The 19,285-nt window shown below is 36.7% G+C and overlaps 1 protein-coding gene across 1 annotated transcript in view; it reads right to left on the reverse strand.

Moving 5' to 3' along the window:
- Nucleotides 1-1,584: 1,584 nt before the first annotated feature.
- RHBDD1 (rhomboid domain containing 1) overlaps nt 1,585-19,285 on the reverse strand; it is a 34,547-nt gene continuing 16,846 nt past the window's right edge. The window contains exons 6-7 of the mRNA XM_051781300.1: nt 17,582-17,704; nt 1,585-3,794 (exon numbers count right to left, since the gene is read on the reverse strand). Of these exons, the coding sequence (XP_051637260.1) occupies nt 3,679-3,794; nt 17,582-17,704 (239 nt within the window). The 3' untranslated portion in view covers nt 1,585-3,678. The remainder of the gene's footprint in view (nt 3,795-17,581; nt 17,705-19,285) is intronic.

Below are 19,285 nucleotides of genomic sequence, written 5' to 3' on the forward strand. Positions count from 1 at the left end.
AAGCCACAGCACATAAACATGAGGATCTGTTCGCCAGCTGTTGTGCGGAAGCGTGATTCACACTTAGTCATTCAGTGTTAAACAAAACTGGTTACAATTCACCAGCCCCAGAACCAGAAGTGAAAATGAACTGCAACACCCCTTCCCATCACCTCACAACAACAGCAAAGGCAGCTGTACCCAAACTGCTTCCCAAGTCACTCATTCACTGTTTCACTCCGACTTGCTGTGTGATCTTCAGACACTCTCACCTATTGAGTGCCAGGTCCAGGCACAAGCAGCAGATTCAAAGGTTCAACAGTTCTTCATTTTTATATTAACAGTGTATACACTTGTCACATATGAGGTTCATAATTAAAGAGAGCAAAGGATGACCAAAGAAAGTTAGTTTTGTCCTGCAGGCATTCCCATTCATGTTGTCATCACAGAAGAGGCAAGTTGTTCTTCCCTCGGTGGTCCAGCCTTGGGCTGACAATGCTCACAGCTGCTTCATCAATCACTGGCAATTTAAGCTTCTTAATATATAGTTAAAAAACAAAGGCTTTACCTCTCTCAGGTATGCTCTCTTCCCTCTTTTCTTTTAGCATAAAACCTAGTAAGGTCTGCTTTAATAAAGAATTTTTTTCTCTACCCAGACACATCATCATTCCATCACTAATTTAATGAATCAGTATTTAGGTTCTTTTTTCCTTATTTGCCTATCTGTGGTATGAACAAATTTTATCAGCGATAAGAGTTGAAGTCTCCCTTTCACTTTTTACAATTTGCCTGTGCTTAAAGACAAGGTGGAAGAGGAAAAAAAGAATTTTAAAGTTAAACACACAGTTCTTTCATCACATCTTAATTCTGGACGGCAAGAAACCTCTATTTATTAACAATAATATGTTAGGTCGTTCAACCATTAAATTTCAAGAATGTGCCTGTTAACAAGTCTGCTGATTAGGATTAATTAGGGGGTGGAATTTCTTACATGGTACCTGATCACAGAGTTCAGAGGAAATACAAAATCTCGCAAGAAATCACAGCTCCTGCAACAAAGGAATCAGACTGCAGACGCTAAAATATTTTATACAAAGCTACATTTTCTTAAAAAGTCCTTACTTGAGGCTTAATCAGGCACTAAATAGTGCCAGAGAACATGCAACATGGAACACCCATCTGTGGAGATTGCCCTTAATTTTTGTCCCCGAAGAGATGAAGTGCAGCAGAGCATATGGCAGGGATTCATCTGCTACATCTCCCCTCACTGGTGCTCCAAAACCTAAACTTGTGGGAGCTTTCATGGTAAAAATCCTACTAAGGAATCACAGAATAGTCTGAGTTAGAAGGGACCTTTCAAGGCCATGTGGTTCAACCCCCTGCAATGAGCAAGAATCATGCTGTTTAATAAACTTTCCAAAATACTGTAAGTACTGGAACTTTTCAATAATCTAACTCCCAAACTGTCACTAAATAAAAAAGAAACAAAATTAGTCCCAACACAATCCATCTGCCCCCTTGGTATCACAATTTCTAACAACATGGCAGCAGCTCTGTAATTTAAAATATACACCTTATTAATTACTACAATTAAAACCAAACAGCTTTAAATATTAAAAAAATATTTATTTCAATTTTACATACAAAAAGGTCAGAACAATGAACAATTATTAGTACTGAAAATTTTTGTACTTCACAAAAACAAGTGCTTATACCATTGTAATCAGATTTTTGATTTTCTCTAAGTATTTTTCAACTGACAAGTGGCTAATCCAGTGGTTTTAAATAAGTTAAATATCAGAACTTAACAGACACAGTGAGTCACACTGAAACTTTTGACCAGAGCATTAAAAGATTTGTCTGAGGAACCAATGCTACTTCCTTCTCATTTCTATCCACCTGCTGAGAAAAATATGTAGGTTTTTGATACTTATTTTTGGTGAGCACAGAAAAGTTGGCCTTCCATAAAAGTATGTGCTGTTTTATTCTATGGCTATTGCATATATACAAAAACAACCAAGCCCAAAAGCACCAAAAATTAACATTCCATACGTACTAAGTGCCTTAGAATCTGCCAGAAAGCCCTTTGCAGAATATTAACAGTGTTCTTACACTACTGAACAAGACACCCAAACTCACATTGCAGTCATGGCCAAAGTCTGCATCCCAGAACTGAACAGCTTGTGCATTCCTCAGCAAACGAAAGCTTTCCCTACATACATCAGCTACAAACTGAAGTTGTATTATTTATGTAAAGAACACAGTAAAACAATTTATTTTCAGGTTATTTTGCTGTATCAAAAATACAGCACTGTTTTATACATTCAAGTGATCAATCCTGTAGAAAATTAGACTTCATAAAGCACAGGTTGGTGAAATCCTTAAATTGCTCATCCTAATGCTCTACTACACCAGTGCTGATGAAGAGATTCCAATAGGTCTGTACCAATAACCAAGTTATTCTTGGGCAATCACACTTCTCCAGGACTGCAAACAGGAAGAAATTCTTCCATTGTGAAGATAAAATGCCTGGAAGCAAAGCCCTGCAGGTTTGTTAGTTAACACTGCTGAACAGGCAGGACAGCTGCTGGGTGGAGGGTCTGCCCAAGGGGACAACAGAACTCTCAGCTCTCCGATCAACTCCTCTAGCTAGGTAGGGAATTTCTTCCTAGAAAATGAGGAATTCAAGGTAGCTTATATTTAGGCATGGTCTCCACAAGCCTGCAAACTCTCACCTCTGCTACTGGTCTTCAAACAAGATAAATAAATAGTGGAATTTCCAAAGCTGGATGAACAGCACATACACAATACAATTTCCAAGCCTTCTTAGAGAAACAGATGCTTTAGAAAAGTATGTTACTACATAAATATATTCTTTGTATGGCATATCCACCTCCCTTTCCATAAAACTCCTAACAAATTATTTCAGTTCTGTAAAGGGCAGCACTTTTTGATTTAAAGCATATTAAGAATATTTAATATTTAAAGATTAAGAAAGGCTTTAGGAAATCATAAGTAGTTACAACTCAGTTTTATCACATATAAGCTCAAGGTAAAATGGTGTGTTTTGAGGAAGACTGCAACACTAAAGGTTGTTATGAAATAATTCCACAGGGTAGGGATAGCTGCAGCTATTTTTCACACAGTTTGGAAGACTGCTCAAAAGCTTAAGCCTGGACTCAAATGATCTAGCCATTGTCAAAGTGATCTTTTCAAGTGCCATTTCACATGCCAACCCCCAAAAAGTTGGTCATCATGGCTAATGGAGAAAGGCTTGTAATGAAAAATTGCATAGTTTTAAAGTTACATAGAAAATTCAATGTTTCAGCTGTGACGGATGAAGAAAACTTGTTGTCTGAGAACAACAGCAGTCAAAAAGCCAAGGAATTCTTAGAGCTACACAAAATAACTTAAGGAATAAAAAGACAGTTTGGCAAAACCATCAGTCTCGTTCCATAATTAAGGTGCATTAAGATGGAGACAGCCAAAGATCACATTCTGATTCCCACCTCACACTTTTTGTTCAAGTTCCAGTTCTGAGCCTGAACTCACAAGACCCTCTGCAGCTTTGTGAGCAGCAGTAAAAACAGTGGAAGAAAGATCATAAATTAATCTGTAAACTGCAGCTTACAAATGAATCTGCAAGTATTTTGGTAACTCTGCAGAGCACTTCACAATTCCCACGGACACGTGGCCATTTCATCGTCTCTCAAACCTACGGAGCCTTTGCCTTCTGATTTCCTCCTCGGAGCGCTCAGGTGGGAACCAAAACCCGTACGGCCGCCGCTCGTTGTTAGATGTTGCTCCACCAAAATCTACAAGACACAGCGAAAAACAACTGTTATTTGGTTATGTAATACGAGAAAAATGCACATATATCCTGTAAGCCAAAAGCACCACAACACAAAGGAAACGGGGAGTCGAATGTTTTCAATTCTGATGGTTTCAGGGCAATTACAACTTCCAGCAACGGCTCTTAAAGTCAAATAAAAAGCAAAAACGAAAAAACAAACAATAAAACTACCACTACTACCCCCTAAAAAAACCCCAAACCAATCAAAAAACACAAACCAAAAAACCAAACCAAAAGGAACATCTAACAAGTATTAACAAGTATTCACATTTTTATGATCCCTGCTTTACACAGTGAACTCCAGATTGTTAAACTACTTAAATGTCCTCAGCAGTTACTTCTGGCAAAATAAGCTTTTGTTTTTAGCATCGAGTCCATCATGTGCAGACCCACACCAGATGCACGTACAGCTCCCATCCTCAGCTGGCAGCAGTTTCAGAAGTAAAGGACACGTGGCAGCTCATTCAGACAGAACTGTAAGCAAAATAATCTGAGCAGCAAGAGCACACCAGCACTGACAGTTCTCTGCCCTGGCACCCCAAAAGGAGGCAAGAACAGGCTATTCCAGCAGCTCTCCAGAACTCACACAAAGTCACCGAGCAAAGAAACTATTCCAAGGTTGTGGTTACACACACCAGCTCAGCTGAGGAGCTCTGGGAAACAAAAATCAAAGTCTGCCTCCTGAGCATAATTACAGTGTTAAGGACAAGCAAATTAGCTTTAAAGATAATAAACCAGCCTTTGTAACATTAAGTATTTCTTAAACTTGCACCTGCACCACACAGGGTCAAAACTCCCTTGTAATGCTAAAGTTGGATAAACTTTTTTTTAAATCATCATAATTATGAAAACATTTGCAGTTTTAAAAAATTCTTTTCAGTAGTGAAATTTTCAATTAAAAATGAGGTTTCTTATGAAAACATTTCTTTTACATCCTTGGTTAATTGTTATGTAAGAAAACAGATACAACTTATACAGTGTATACTTGCAGAGTCCCCATAAAATATGCTCAACCTTTCAAATATACATGTGCTTTAATTACCACTAGGAACAGAATTAGGTGCTATAAAAAAAGATGCAAAATGCTCTTTTATATGTTGACTGAAAAATAAAAGACTGACAATACATTTTGAAAAGCTCTATATTCAAGAAAAGATCTCATTTTATATCAAAAAATACGGTGAGGAGTGAAGTTGTCTGGATGTGAAGGTTCAAATACATGTATTTGCATCTGTATGTATATATTTAAATTATCATGTTACCTAAAATAGTTCCCTGACACCTTTTTTTTTTAATTACAGCAGAAATATTAATGAAATAACACCTTTTCTTACCAAAATATTTATAAGCTACAGTGTTCAGAAATGGTAATTAGGCCACTGCTACTACTGAGACACCACCTGATGTCTGAGCAAGAATCAAACACAGGCTTTTCAGCACATCAGCAAAAAAATGTCAAGACTAATGGATTTTAAGATTGTATTTAAAGTATTTGGAAAACTGCAAAAACACCAGATGACAGACAAAACCAAAGGATATAGCACAACAAAGTTAGAACAAAACATTAACCCTTACATAGCATATTTTAAAATTAATTCTATTGTGAACTAGAACTGCATTCTGTCAATACAGAACACTGAGATGCTCCATCCTGTCACTCTATCCCTTTATATGAGACTATTACCCATACCTTGTTAAATATTGGAGACTTTGCACCGAAAATTCTGCACCCAGTTCTCCTGGTTCTTAAGAAAAACTTTGGCTTATTTCTTTAATTCTGTTACCTGCTTTAATTTTTGTAATTAACATATTGCACACAACCATCTCAATTCTGAAATTCCTGAAATTCTGATACAGCAGATACACATAATCTGTAAAGACCTCATTGAATAGTATTTCTGATTTAGGACAATAAAATACATTCTAAATTCTACATAAACAGAGACAGCACATAAGAAACTCAACCAACAATAAATGCAAGAAATTAAGACTGTCTTACTGGATCCAAGTCTTGCAAATCAAAGACTTAACTCTGCAGTACAAATATATTTCTCTTCTGTTCTCATGCAATTCTAAGTACTACTAACTTACAACAACTGATAATGCCCAAAACTTCCTTACAGACTTTATGATAACAGAAGGGAATTTAATAAATATTTCAATGTGTCTTCTGGATTTGTATTTGAGACATTTATGAAGTAAACCCTGAACTTTCATTTCATCACTGAACTGATGCTGAATAGCACTTACTTGTATCAACTCATTTGCAAGTAAAAGATTATTTCTAATTAAGTACTACTACACTGAGTACTCTTACAGGACCATCAGGTTGGCAGTAGATTAGTATTCTTGACCACTGTTCAATTAAACCACACTTGTTTTGAAAAAAGGTAAAATTGAGGAAAACATGAATATTAAAAAACTTTGGCTTCTGTTACTATACCCACTGCATGATGTATTTGGAAAATATAAGGCATAGTCACAACACAAAATATAATACTTGTTTTATTAGTTTTATTCCATGTGCCATGGATGTTGCCACACAGGCACCTCTCGCTGCTGTACAAACAGCAGAAGTTTCTGCTGTGGACGTTCAGAGCTCACATTACACTGAACCACCAGCATGGGCCAGCCCAGAAGTGCCCTGCCCACCAGAACCAACTCCAGTCACACAACCAGTGTGACTGTCAGAAAGAGATGTCAGCAAAGAGGGAAGAGCTGATTCTATCTAGGTTTAAGCCATGTCTTTTTCATTCGGAAAGATCTGATCATCATCTTGTGAAAAGCAAGGAAGCCAGACACACTTACACACCCAACTCCTTTAAGCAATTCAGAGGGAGGTGCTTGAGGAGCAATTTCTTCATCAAACAATGCAAGTCCAGCCCATGCAGAGGGACTGGTTTCAGTAAAGGATGCCCAGGATGACAATTCCAAGTGGGTCTCTGCTTCTCTCCTCCCTCAGGAAATTAAACAGAAGGAGAGAGGGCACCTCTTAGCTTGCAATATTAAGCTCGCACTTGTAACCATGGACAGATGACTCTATTAACATACAAGAAGATGATTAAATAATGAGATGTTAGACAGACCCTTACACCATAAGGTGCACTGGTTTGGGCTCCTACCATCCAGGACACTCCCAAGAGATGGCACCAGAACCACCCCGGCCACGTGGAAATGGGGACAAACATCAGCCAGCAAAGTACTCTGCCTTGTAAGCAGAACTGGGGTTATTTTCAAACAGATGGGCTCTAGAGAAGCTGCTGCATTGAATATTACAGAGCTGTTTATTGTCTGGCTGCTTTGAAACCCCAGGATTGTTTGCCAGCATCTAGCACTTTCTGTCACAACGGGTTTCATCAAAGGGAAGGCAAAGTGAAAGCCACTGGAATACATATACACTTTGTTCTGTGCTAAAACCAGTCCTAAACTCAGAACTTAACTTGCTGTTGTGACCAGACCAAGTGCAGAACCAACACCATACCCCTGAAGCTAAAGAGCAAACAGAGCTGTCTTCTGTAAAAGAACCCTCTACATTCTGCATATCTTGTTACCAGGTAAGATTTGTCTATTGTTTTTCTTATTTTAAGCATCTGCAATACAACACTGTCCCACTTTAACATGCACAATACACTCCAAGCCTTTTCATTATAAAAGTGATCAGCTCAGTGTCCCCTTCCTCAGATATTTTTCACATATTCTCAGCACTTCAAGCACTAAAATACAGTCCCCAGATGCATGATTTGGGAGAGTAGGCAGCAAGAGGTGAAAAAGCACTAACACTGTTAGTGACAACAATTCATCACTTAGAGTATCTCAGAAATAGCTCCAAATGTGATGGAAAACATCAGCTTTTCTAGTAGCAGTCAATACTAGGGAAAAAAAAAAAAAGAAAAAAACCAAACCCAAACAACTCCTTTTTCCCAAAGAAAGCATAGAGGGCAAAGGACATACCCAACATCACTGGAATTAGTAGTTCTACTACATTGGTAACAGACAATTCAGACCTGCTCTGCTGAATAAGACATGTGACCTCCACCCAGCCTCACTGCACAGGCCAGCAGAGCAGTGCACAAAGCAGCACAGATTTCATAGGAACACCAGAGCCATGGATCTGGCTGTGGCACAGCACAGCAGAAGTGCTGCAGCCAGCTGGCACTGCAAATGAGCCAGTCATTTAGTTGTCACCTATACAGTGCCCCCAAATCATCGAGATCAGACACAAGGACAACTCCAAATGTGCCATCCTGGCAGTGTGATAGCAATACCTGTAGAATGTGTGTGAAGTGTGCATTTTTTACTCCACTGTAGGAAATTCAACATAAGGAAGATAAATTGTCTGGTCATCTTACAGGGTGAGGCAAACAGACAAAATCTCCACATGAGGTTTCAGTTCTGCTTGTAGTTCAAGCCACAGAAGTGTTACATCAAAACTGCTCACTTGATTTTTCCTCTTCTCTGAAGTTATGGCCTTAGTTTTACGTTAGATAATAGGATTTGCAAGAGAGTTTCTGTAAGATTTAGGAACAATTTATCAAGCTACCAAACCATGAAACACTGACTAGCAGAAATATGCAATTAGGTCTTTGATAAATACTGATGCTGCTGGATAAAAGAAGGTGAGTGTAGCAAACCAGTAGCAGTGTTACGACAATGCAGCATGTCTGCATTTCTTTCTCATGCTTGCTTTAGCTGTGTTAAAGAAGAATCTAGAATATTTCAGTTGAATAGCTTGCAATTTTCGGCATCACTATTTGCCCTGGATCTAGTGAACGTGGTACCCATACAAAACCCAAACTATACAAACACTCACAAACCCCTACAGAAAACAGACATTGCTCATTTCCAAAAGCTCTTACTTTTGTAAAAGCTTTGCTACAGAAGGTAATCACAGACAAACAATAATCTCTTTTGAACACAGCAAGTACCACACGGCAAACCAAGAGAGCTCTCATCTGAATGAAAAGACAGGTCTGTGCCAAGAGGAGAGTCCTGACAGGTGCCTCATAAATAACCATTTCATGCCCAAGTGTACACAAAGATAATCCTGGCTTTGATTTTCCCAGCCTTTGAAAGGTGTGAAATAAGAATCTGCCCTTAGCAGAGCCAAGGTTCAGGTATTGCTTTGGTTCATTGCAAACTCATTGTGGGATTTCCCCTTTTTCTTGAAACAATGTTTCCTGCAGCCAACAAATTGCTCTCTCAAAGACCACTATCCTGGGTCCTCCCAAATGCAGGTCCATCAGGATTATCTCATGTAGACATCACCATTTTAAACAGTGTCATTGCTTCACTGCATCTTCCCTATTACAGTGTCATTCCATGACAGATCACACCTCCAGCCCGGCACCTGTGCTGCTGTCAAAGAATAAGAACAATAATTCAGTGGCCAAAGAGCTCACAGACCTGGCAAGTTCTTTCAATAATTTTTCTAGGAACTGTTTTGAGTTTAAAGACAGCTTACACAGTCACCAAAACTAGGATATTTGTTTAGCCCCTTCAAACCTTTCTTCCAGGAAATACAGACACTGCAGAGCACCTGTTTCTCTACCCTCAGGTAACCCTCCCATGGCTCACAAAAAGAAGGTCGATTTTCCTCCTGAAACGGAGAATGGAAATACGAAAAAATGTACGGGAAAATGACCACATGTGGAACTTTCCTCAAGAAAAAAAAGAGTTGTTGATGTCCTTTGGGGGGCCCAGAATGACATCCTTCAAGAAAGAGATCAAGATTGTTAAAACACGTGTGAAAGATCTACAGTTTATTTATTGATACTACTAAGCAGTAGTGGTTTGAAAATATTTGGTCAAACATCATAACTTTGAACACTTGCTTGGCTTTCATTTATACCAGTTTTATATAAAGTATTTCTTCCACAAATTGCATAGCCCTGCTAAGTATGGTATAACAACTGTATAAAATTGAAGTTCACAAACTGCTCTTGGCCATGTTACAGATCACATCCAGCATGCTACATTGTCATACCTGTGGTATATGCCTGATTTACCTTGTTTTTTTATGCAAAAATACCAATATTTAAAGTGTTCTATTTGAGAAAATGGGAGTTCTCTCAGTTTATAAACATCCAAACATATAATTTTAATGCATAATCAACCAGATATTTTGGATGCATTTGGAACTGGAAGCAGCAAACTGGAGGACAGGGAGAAGCTTGAGTCAAAAGCCCCGTCTTGCTCTAGTTCTTTCACATCTTCCAGCCAATTAGTAGTCAAGTCTTTAGGTCAGTTTAACAACCACCTTCTGATTTACTGAATTGTACAGGGAATATTAGGGAAAGGTGATGCATGTATTTTTTCTCCTCTCCTGCTTCAGAAAGACCAGGAGCTTCCAAAAAGAGTTGAGACAAACAAAACACAGCAGCCTTTTCACTGTTTTGTGTTGCACTAGAAGCCAGACAGGAACTACAACTGAATAAAAAAATATAAAATGGCAAAACTGTTTTTTTTCTTTCATGTCCTTCCCTCTGCAAAACACAGACATGCTATACAGTCTCAGAGATTTGGCTTTTAGCACTTATCACTGTCCAATTTTTTCCTCCTCAGCTCCAAACAGACCGCATTTATTAGCCTGCACTATTGTTTCCAACACTGCCCTTTGAGTTTCTGTCAATGTATTAAAGAATTCTGTCATGCTATGAAGCAAACTATTCTTCCTGGTGCTGGTGCCAGTGTGCCTCATCTACAGACTTGAACATAAACTGGTGAAGAAGAGAAATGGAAGTAACTCCTGTTTCTGTGCTGTGGAACAATTGACAAATGAAAAATCAAATAAGCAGGAAATTAGTTGAGGGTAAGGAATTTCTGAGGAAAGAAACATAAAATGAATGAATCCAGATACAACTGGAGTGTTAGAGGAGCAAGAGAGAACAATCTCGAACAGGCTCCGTCTCTCTTGTTTTTAAAAGAGATGATAGAACTGAGAAACACAAAAACCACTCCCTCCCAAATGTCTGATAACTTGTTTTGATTAGAAGACATGGCTAAGACTTCATCTTTAATCCCTTCATAATTGAGGATTTTTATATTTACTTTAATGACGCCTCCAAGTCTCATCTTTGCTGTATCTGCATCACCAAAATAACAAACTCTTGTTAAAGTTATGTAAATTGTTAAAAGCACATTTGTAACATTTTTAGAGACCTTCAGTCACCACCTCAGCATAAGTCAAAAGCTTACTGCACCCTCAGATCACCCATTTGCTACAAATAATCAATGCTACAAAGTAGAAGCAGGAGGATATGGACCTTGCTGGACTGGATGCCCTTCAGTAAAGAATTAAGGGGATTAGTTTTACAGCTACCTTCCAGCTAGTCCTCTTTAGCTGGATACTGAAAATACCACAGGAGAGATGGCATAAAATAATCTCACTGCATTTTCTAACCACCTAATAATCTTCTGATGTTAACTAACCTAGCCAAGGCTAAACTCATTATTAAATGGCTGATACACAAACCCAAATATATCTTTCATTTCAAGGACTGAAAGGGATTTACTAACCAACTCGAAAAACCTCCATATAAACATGCCACTTAACCAATCTCTAGGCTAAGACAGACATCTATTCCTCTTCAGAGTAGTAAGGAAGCCATGAATAACTTCAGTTAAAAGAAGAATTTCAGGTTGGCTGTATATTTACCATAACATAGTAGAATTATTTTGTTCAGCTGCACATAGCAAGGTATCCTTTTCATTAGTAAATGACTAATTTATTCAGTCAGACAAAAGAAAAAGACCTCAGGACATCATTTTTAAGATGGTCCCAATGAACAAAATGTAAACTATACATAGTCTATAGAATTAATTCAGTGACAAACCACAGTTAAAATAGTAAATCATGGATAAATCTAAAATTAGGAGTATTCACTGACCTTAGTTTACCAGTAAAAACATTCCCAGACTAAGTTTGTTAACAGTTGCAAGAATCTTAATTTATAAAAAACCACTTTGTTTTCCCTTTGCTGCATTTCTGCTTGCCTAACAAAGACCCACAACAACAAAGACTCTGAACAATACCCATTTCCCAATGCCAAGACTAAGAAAAACCCAGATGGACGGATGGAGACACCAGTGCAGGCTGGAGCCACTCCACAGCAACTACCACTTTCTCCAAAGGGTAAGGAAGTGCTTTGATGGAGCCCACACGCAGCTTCTTCTGATTATGCCACAGCTGCTGAGCAGATCTGCCTGTTCCCCAGCAAGGTGACCCTGCCAAACCCTCTGTGAAAGGAGCAACTTTGAAGACAAAGTTCCTTTAAGACAAAGTTCAAGTTACTGAAGCAAATAATGTTTCCAGAGACCACTGAAGTCAGAGAGAAGACTCCCATTTATATCACTGAGTCTTGGATCATAACACCAAGAGGCCTCTATCTCCATATGCAAACCTTTATAACAGATGTAGTGTGAATGTAAGCAAAACATCTCTAGATACAAAGATTTAACTATTCCTATTGTTTTCCTCCTATTTTAATTGTCTTCAGCAGTTGAAACGTTTGCAAGAAGGAAACCATCCAAAAGAAAACTGCATTGGCAGGGCCTGAGATGTATTTGCATATTCAGGAAGTCACAGGAAAAAATACTCAGCCCTGTTTATACATTTTAGCATGAAAATTTGAATAAATTCTCATCTCAAGATCTTTTGTAGCAATAATCAGAACCTATATCACCAACTATGTCACTGTCAGCTTGTTGCCTGAAGATCAAAGGAAGTTAAACCCTTTGGGCAGCATTTCCAAAAGTACCCACCTTACAGAACTGTTCTCAATCCCAGAGTATTTCACAGGCGCTCATGCTCTGGTTTAAAAAGATGTGCCCATGGTGAAAGCCTTAGTGGTACATCTTACCTATCTGGTGAAGTTTTATCACCACTATCAAGAGAATCAGGTGGTTTCTGGTTCCAATTTTCAGCAAACCTGGTTTATCCTACATCAACCACTGTATTTATGAGGACACAGATGAAAGAACATTCATTAAATATTTGTAAGAGATTTCTAGCCACGCTTCTTGTTGCAAGCTGTTTGCTACTTACACCGTTCCCAAAGCTTTGTATGGAAATGATAAAAATGTGCTGATTTATTTTCCTGGAAATTTGCCTTAAGGAAGTGCTGGTGATCAGGATCACAGAGTACAGTTGCAGTTTTAAAAAGATATTTAGAACACGAGCTCTACTTAAAGAGGAAAGTTTTTTCCAAGAAGTGTGTTGGATATCTGAGACCATACATAACCTGAATTAAAAAAAAGAAAAACAACAAAACCGACCAACAAACAAACAAACAAAAAAACCCCACAAAACCCAAACAAACAAAACCAACAACAACAACAAAAAACCACACACACAAAAACCTCCCAAAATGAAACAAAAAAAAACCAAAAAGCAAAACTCAACACAGAAGTTGTATCTGATTCTTGAAGTCCAAGTCCTAGCATATGGCCTTATGAAATGTATTTTAATCTGATATCACACACTGCACATTTGAGTTTATTAACTATTTTAAGGTATTTCTACAGAAAAACAGCATAATCAAACGCAAAGACTGGCACTTCTACATTTGCAGAAGGGGAAGATAACACTGACTGCAGAAAAAAAAAAGATTATTCACTATTTCTCTAGTCTAATCACATAAATTTTATTCTTGCTGCATAATCCACGGATTTGGCAAATTTCACAGAATACCAATGAAAAGGCCTGTCTCAGTAGAAGCAAACAGAAATAGGAACCCTTTCAAACTCAGAGCAGGTAAAGCCAGATGCCAAGATATTTCCTAACTGCACCAAACATACCTATAACTAGCCCATACTTGGTCACCTAAAAACTTTCAAGTGGATGGGGTTTTTTTGTTCAGTTTTAAATTAAAACTAAAGAAATGCTTATAGAGATTGTTTCATTATAAAATATAAGAGGAATATCTATATCTGATACTTTCTCTTTAATTACAAACTATAATCACCTACATGTTTAAAAAAAAAAAACAGTCTTACGAAAAAGAGGGAAATTCCTTTGTGGAGAAACACAAGCTTGCAAGGGATTCTTAACATTATTGAGATTGAAAGTCAGACACTTAGAAGTTCAGCTCACAAAAAATCCCAAACACCCACCACAACAAAAATCCAAATCCACATCCCACACTAATCAAGATATTTCTTGTGAGCAGAACAGCAAACAAACAATAGATCAGAGATATAGTTATACTGGGGTTACATTAATGGTGGCTGCTAATAGCAGTATTAAACTAAAATGGCAATAATGTATTTGAACTTCCTAGTTAAAGGAGTTTAAATATCAAAGGACATGATTTTCTAAAGCCAAAATTATTTTCTTAAGTAAAGGAAGAATTATTGCAATTTGAAACAAACACAGACTTATGGGAATAAGAATAAAAATTTCAAAAAAACCCAACAAGCCCAAACAACAAACTCTGGAGAGAAAAACAATTATTGTTGTGTAAATGGATACTTGTTTGAAGCAACAACATATCCAAAACTGGCAATGGAAAAAAATATAAGTAGAAGTTCCTTTCAGCAAATGGATCTAAATCACTATGATAGTTTGACAGTCTTGAAAGTGATTCCTACATACATCTCAAACAAGCCTAAATTTCTCTTCTTGCATTAGACAATTATTATTATTATTATTACAGAAATTTTCAGGATCTGCAGTTCAGAATCAGGAATGCCTGCATGTACAATAAATAGAAATGCTGTATCTTTATGGTGGGTTTAGATAACCCATGTATAGGATTATAGAACAGTAACTACTGAGCTTAAACTCAATGCATGTCGTAGTATGAATTAGTTTTTAGTCGGGGACAACAACTGATAGGAGGAAATACTGTATTATGTCACTGACTCTAATTAGCTTAGCAGGATATAAATCAGTTTATAAACACTGGATCAGCATTCTAAATCTATAATGCTACAGTTTGTGGTCTAAAAGACAATAAATGTCCTTGTCCAACTAAGCATGAAAAATATTAATAATCAATCGAAGTTACTGCAGTACTTTGTTGTCCAAGTTACAGAGTAACTGTGATGGTTTAAGTGTCATAGTTGGGGAAAAAATGAATATGAAAAGAGAGCCCTAAATTGATTGTGGTACCTGCTTTTACAACCATTTAGCTCTCTATTTCAAATTATTTTATGTAATTTTTTGTCATGTTAAGTACCTGTTTCATCATCCATGTAATTACAAGAACCTCTGAATGTTCACGCTTTAGGGGAAATGTATCACGTTCAAAGGATAGTGCTCATTCAAGCTAATTATTTTTCAAACTGACAGGGAAGAATATCCTAATTCCCATTAGCACAGCAAATTCCATCTCATCCTTTGTGTCCCTAAAACAGGTCTGATCGACGACACGCTCTGTATTCCTTCCTTTGTGCAATAAGACAGCTGCCCATAGGCAAGTTTAACCTTTACACAGCTTGTCTAAGGAAATATTTTAAAGAGCTCAACTCTGAAGTCTTGCTTGTCCAAACTGAAGTGCTCCAGCAGATAGGAGAGAGAGGTGCAAAATAAAACAGTCCTGTGAAACCACTGAAAACAAGATCTCTGTCTATTTGATCACACCAAATTATATTGGAAGCAATATACAATGATATACTTACTATACTTACTGACTGCAGCGTTTTAGATTAAGGCTCCAAATGAAAGCTGCAAATGTTTCACCCTGATACATGGAAGACTTCAGAATGCATAGTGTCTACTTATTTATATTATCATAATTTTATCAGTTATTAGTTTTCTGTTTCCTGGATAGTTTAAAAATAGACCACAAACATGGCTCATTCTTGCAAGTAACATTTCAAAATGCTTCATATCAAAAGCTTTGAAGGATTTCTTTCTCAAACTCCACACTAAAAAAGTTACAAAAAATGTGTTAAAAAGACAGTAAAATAGACAGTATCCCTTACAATAAAGCCCATTTTAGCCCCATTCCCTTCCAAAATTACATAGGGCAGCATATTACTTGGTTAATTTCTAAAAATTCCTAAGATAGCACAAAGAGTAACTCATTTACTATCTTCTGCTGACAGACCAGATGGACTAAGTGCTATTTCATTGACTTATTTGAAAGCTAAGATTTCACTGTCTTAGATTTGATTGAAATGGGACTGCTCAGACTGCATTAATTTGTAAAACAAATACACTAAGGCAATAAACTTGCTGTAGAAAATGTTAGGGGATTTTTTAAGTTTCTAGCTTTACAATGCTAAGGGACACTTAGGCAGAACAAAGGTGAACAAAAAAAGGAAGATAACTAGAAAAAAAATCCCTTAAAAACTCCCTAATTTCCCTAAAAGTCCACACTTCTTCCTCCCAAGTCACTCTCACAATAGATACAAACCCAATAAAGCAAAGAGCTGTATTTACTTTAAGCAATATGTTAATGAATTTGTCAAACTGAAAAAGTCTTTTTCTACTACAATTTTGCCTCATCTGCTGACTTTTTAAAACCATCTTCCAGATAACACAACATGTTCTTCATAATAAGAAATAGGATCACAGAAGGTGTGAAAGTAAAAGTGATGATGATTTGTCAAGACATTGGTTTTCATATTTTGCCTGGTATTTCTCTGACAGCCATAACAGTGGTGTAAATTAATTTTCTGAGTGGAGATTTATGAATGGTGCTCTGCATTTGAAGGGCTGCAGGTACAAGTAGAGGCCTCTGTCTCTCTTTCCTAATAAATGGTTCCTTGCACCCAGGAAGATGAAATACCAAGATTATGAAAAAGAAAAATTATGTTTATGACATATTCAGTCATATTATTATTTTTCTTAAGATTAAATGTTACAACTTCACCAGATTTAAAAGAAATCTTTCAGATTTCTTAAGTTAAGGAGCATCTAAAGCCTGTGGCTGACTTCCTACAAGAATCCATAGACATACAACACATTCAAGATGAAGCAATGCTTGATATGAAAAACTATATCAACAGCAGACAACACACACTATATTCATTTCTGACCTTTACTTTAGCATTCAACATAAAAATGCTGCATAACCATGACAAAAATTTTACATGTGATGCTCTAATCATGTGCTGTCAGTCACGTTAAACAGATTTTCCCTCAAGCCTTGAAGTTTTTAGAAACTGAGCAACAGATTCTACAAGGTATTCTTTCCCTCTTCATTACACTTGCATCATAAAAAGATAAAATATATCCCACCGAATGCATTTTATACATTTTATACTAACACATTTCAGTTAAAAACAAACACTATTTTTATTATTAAATATTTTTTCCCAGGTTTTTCAGCCATGTAGAATATAAGCTTCCTTTGAGGTAGAAAAGGATAGCGTGAAGAGTTAAAAATCAGCACATTGCCTGTCCATTACATTTGTACAAAAAGCAAAAAAACCACACATAGAGAAAGTTTATATATTGGCAACATCAATTTTTTATTACACCAGTCCATACTTCTTTTTAGAGAATTGTAAGAATTTTTGGCACAGTAGCTTAGTTTAGTCAGGGTTTTTTTGTCAGAAGCGCATTTCTTTTACAACATTGGTAGTAAGGTAATCAAACAATAAATGTAATTACACTAAGAGAACAACACTGCATTCTCACACTACATTATCTGAAAATTCCACCAGGAAGTTTTCATTTATTTCCAAAGATATGTCCAAAATACTGAAAACAAATAATGAGGAATACATCTTGTTTTCCCTCCTGACTCCCATCTTAGTATGAATCATAACTTAAGATATAAAATGCAATAAAATTCCTACCTCTTTCATTAAGACTGTTTAGCACTGCCCTTTCAAGCTGTTCTTCTTCAGTGAGCCCACCAGTATAATCATAGTAGTTCCTTGGAGTTCTGTACTGATAATCTGGATAATAGCCATAATAGTCTGTAAAATGAAAACAAAAATCAAGAAAATAAATTGCTGCTACTCAGTAAGCAAGTTGAAATCAGATATTATCTTTACACTATCTATATTCACTTCTCACTTTAATTTTGGAAAGAAAAAAATATTAGGATTCAATTACTTGTATGCCATGAATTAATTTCTAATTTACAAAACCAGAGTATGGGAACAGGAGAGGGAAAACCAACAGAAAGATGGATCAAATGTAGTCCTATATCCAGCTCATGCTGTGTTACTGCACAGTTAAACCTGCCCTGGAAAAACCACACACCTTGGATCTCGTGTGATGTCCCAGGGAGTGATGCTGCTCTGCTGACAACCAGCTAGTCCTGACCATTTGTAAAGTCTGCCAAAGCCAAGCACAAACCATCATCCACCCAAACACATGGGATTTAAAAGAAAAAAAAAAAATTACTTGGCTAGAGAACTGAGCTAGATTCTCTTCCTTTTAACAACACAATCTGATCTTGCCTGAGCACAGAAAACAAACTGAGAAAAAACTGTGGAAAAAAGTCCCATTTTTCTATTCCATTTTTGCATCTTCAAAAGACAAAAGGTTTTATGGTATTTTAATTTCCGGACAGCTGAACAAGGGATTTTGAAGAACTAAAGTACAGAAATGTTGCCAGTGTCTTCCAACTGAGGGAAAATTATACACATTTTCTTCAAAATTAGAAAAGTGGAAATCTGTTTATATGAAACAAGCAGAGCATGCCATTTCCTTTTATCTTCAGATTATTGCCATCAATGATAGTCTTGTGTTCTCTCACTAGTTCTATCAATTCCATGTGCAATGTGTGAAGGCTCTGTGATTAACAACAAGCACAGATGATGAAGTGAGGACAAACAAATAATTTCTTTTTTAAAATGATTGTGGTAAGGAAAAAAAAATCCAGAACCTTAAACCAAATAAAAACAACAACAGCCCATCTTAAAAGCTATACAGGAAAAATTGAACAGAGTAACAGCACAATATGCTATAAAGGAGTACACATATTTGTATTACACAAATATGCCTATATATTTGTAATACACATGTATGTATACACAGATGTAGATATATTTGTATAAACACTACACACACACATAGAAAAAGTGCAGTTCTGTCCGTTTCCAAATATTTTTTTTTTGGAAATTACAACTGATATTGGGAGAGTTTTCCTACACCTGCAGTGAAAACTGACTGCAGGGCAGCATTCAGCTGTCTTGTCTATACACTTTGGATGTAATCTTCATGTATTCCCCTCATTCTCCTCTGCTTTATGTTCATCTGAATGAACATTTCCTCAGCTACAAATTTATATTCTGGAGGCTTCAGAACTGCATGCATGAAGACTATAAAAATCCCAGTACTAAAAGCATGAAATTATCTGATGAAAGCAAAAGGATGTTGTATTTTAAGTTTGTTCTATTACTGTAAATTTTTCTCTGTTTGATGTTTCACACTGTCATCAAGTTTTAAGTGCTCAGAAAGCTGTAATCTTTTATTTTTACAATGAGAAACAGTTTGGTAACATTGATGTGTTCAAGGTGTTCCTATTAATCAAAATAAATGTCCTTATA

Source organism: Manacus candei, unplaced genomic scaffold (genome assembly GCF_025592945.1).
Source record: "Manacus candei isolate 608988 ecotype Guabito, Panama unplaced genomic scaffold, ASM2559294v1 h1tg000015l, whole genome shotgun sequence".
Classification (NCBI taxonomy): domain Eukaryota; kingdom Metazoa; phylum Chordata; class Aves; order Passeriformes; family Pipridae; genus Manacus; species Manacus candei.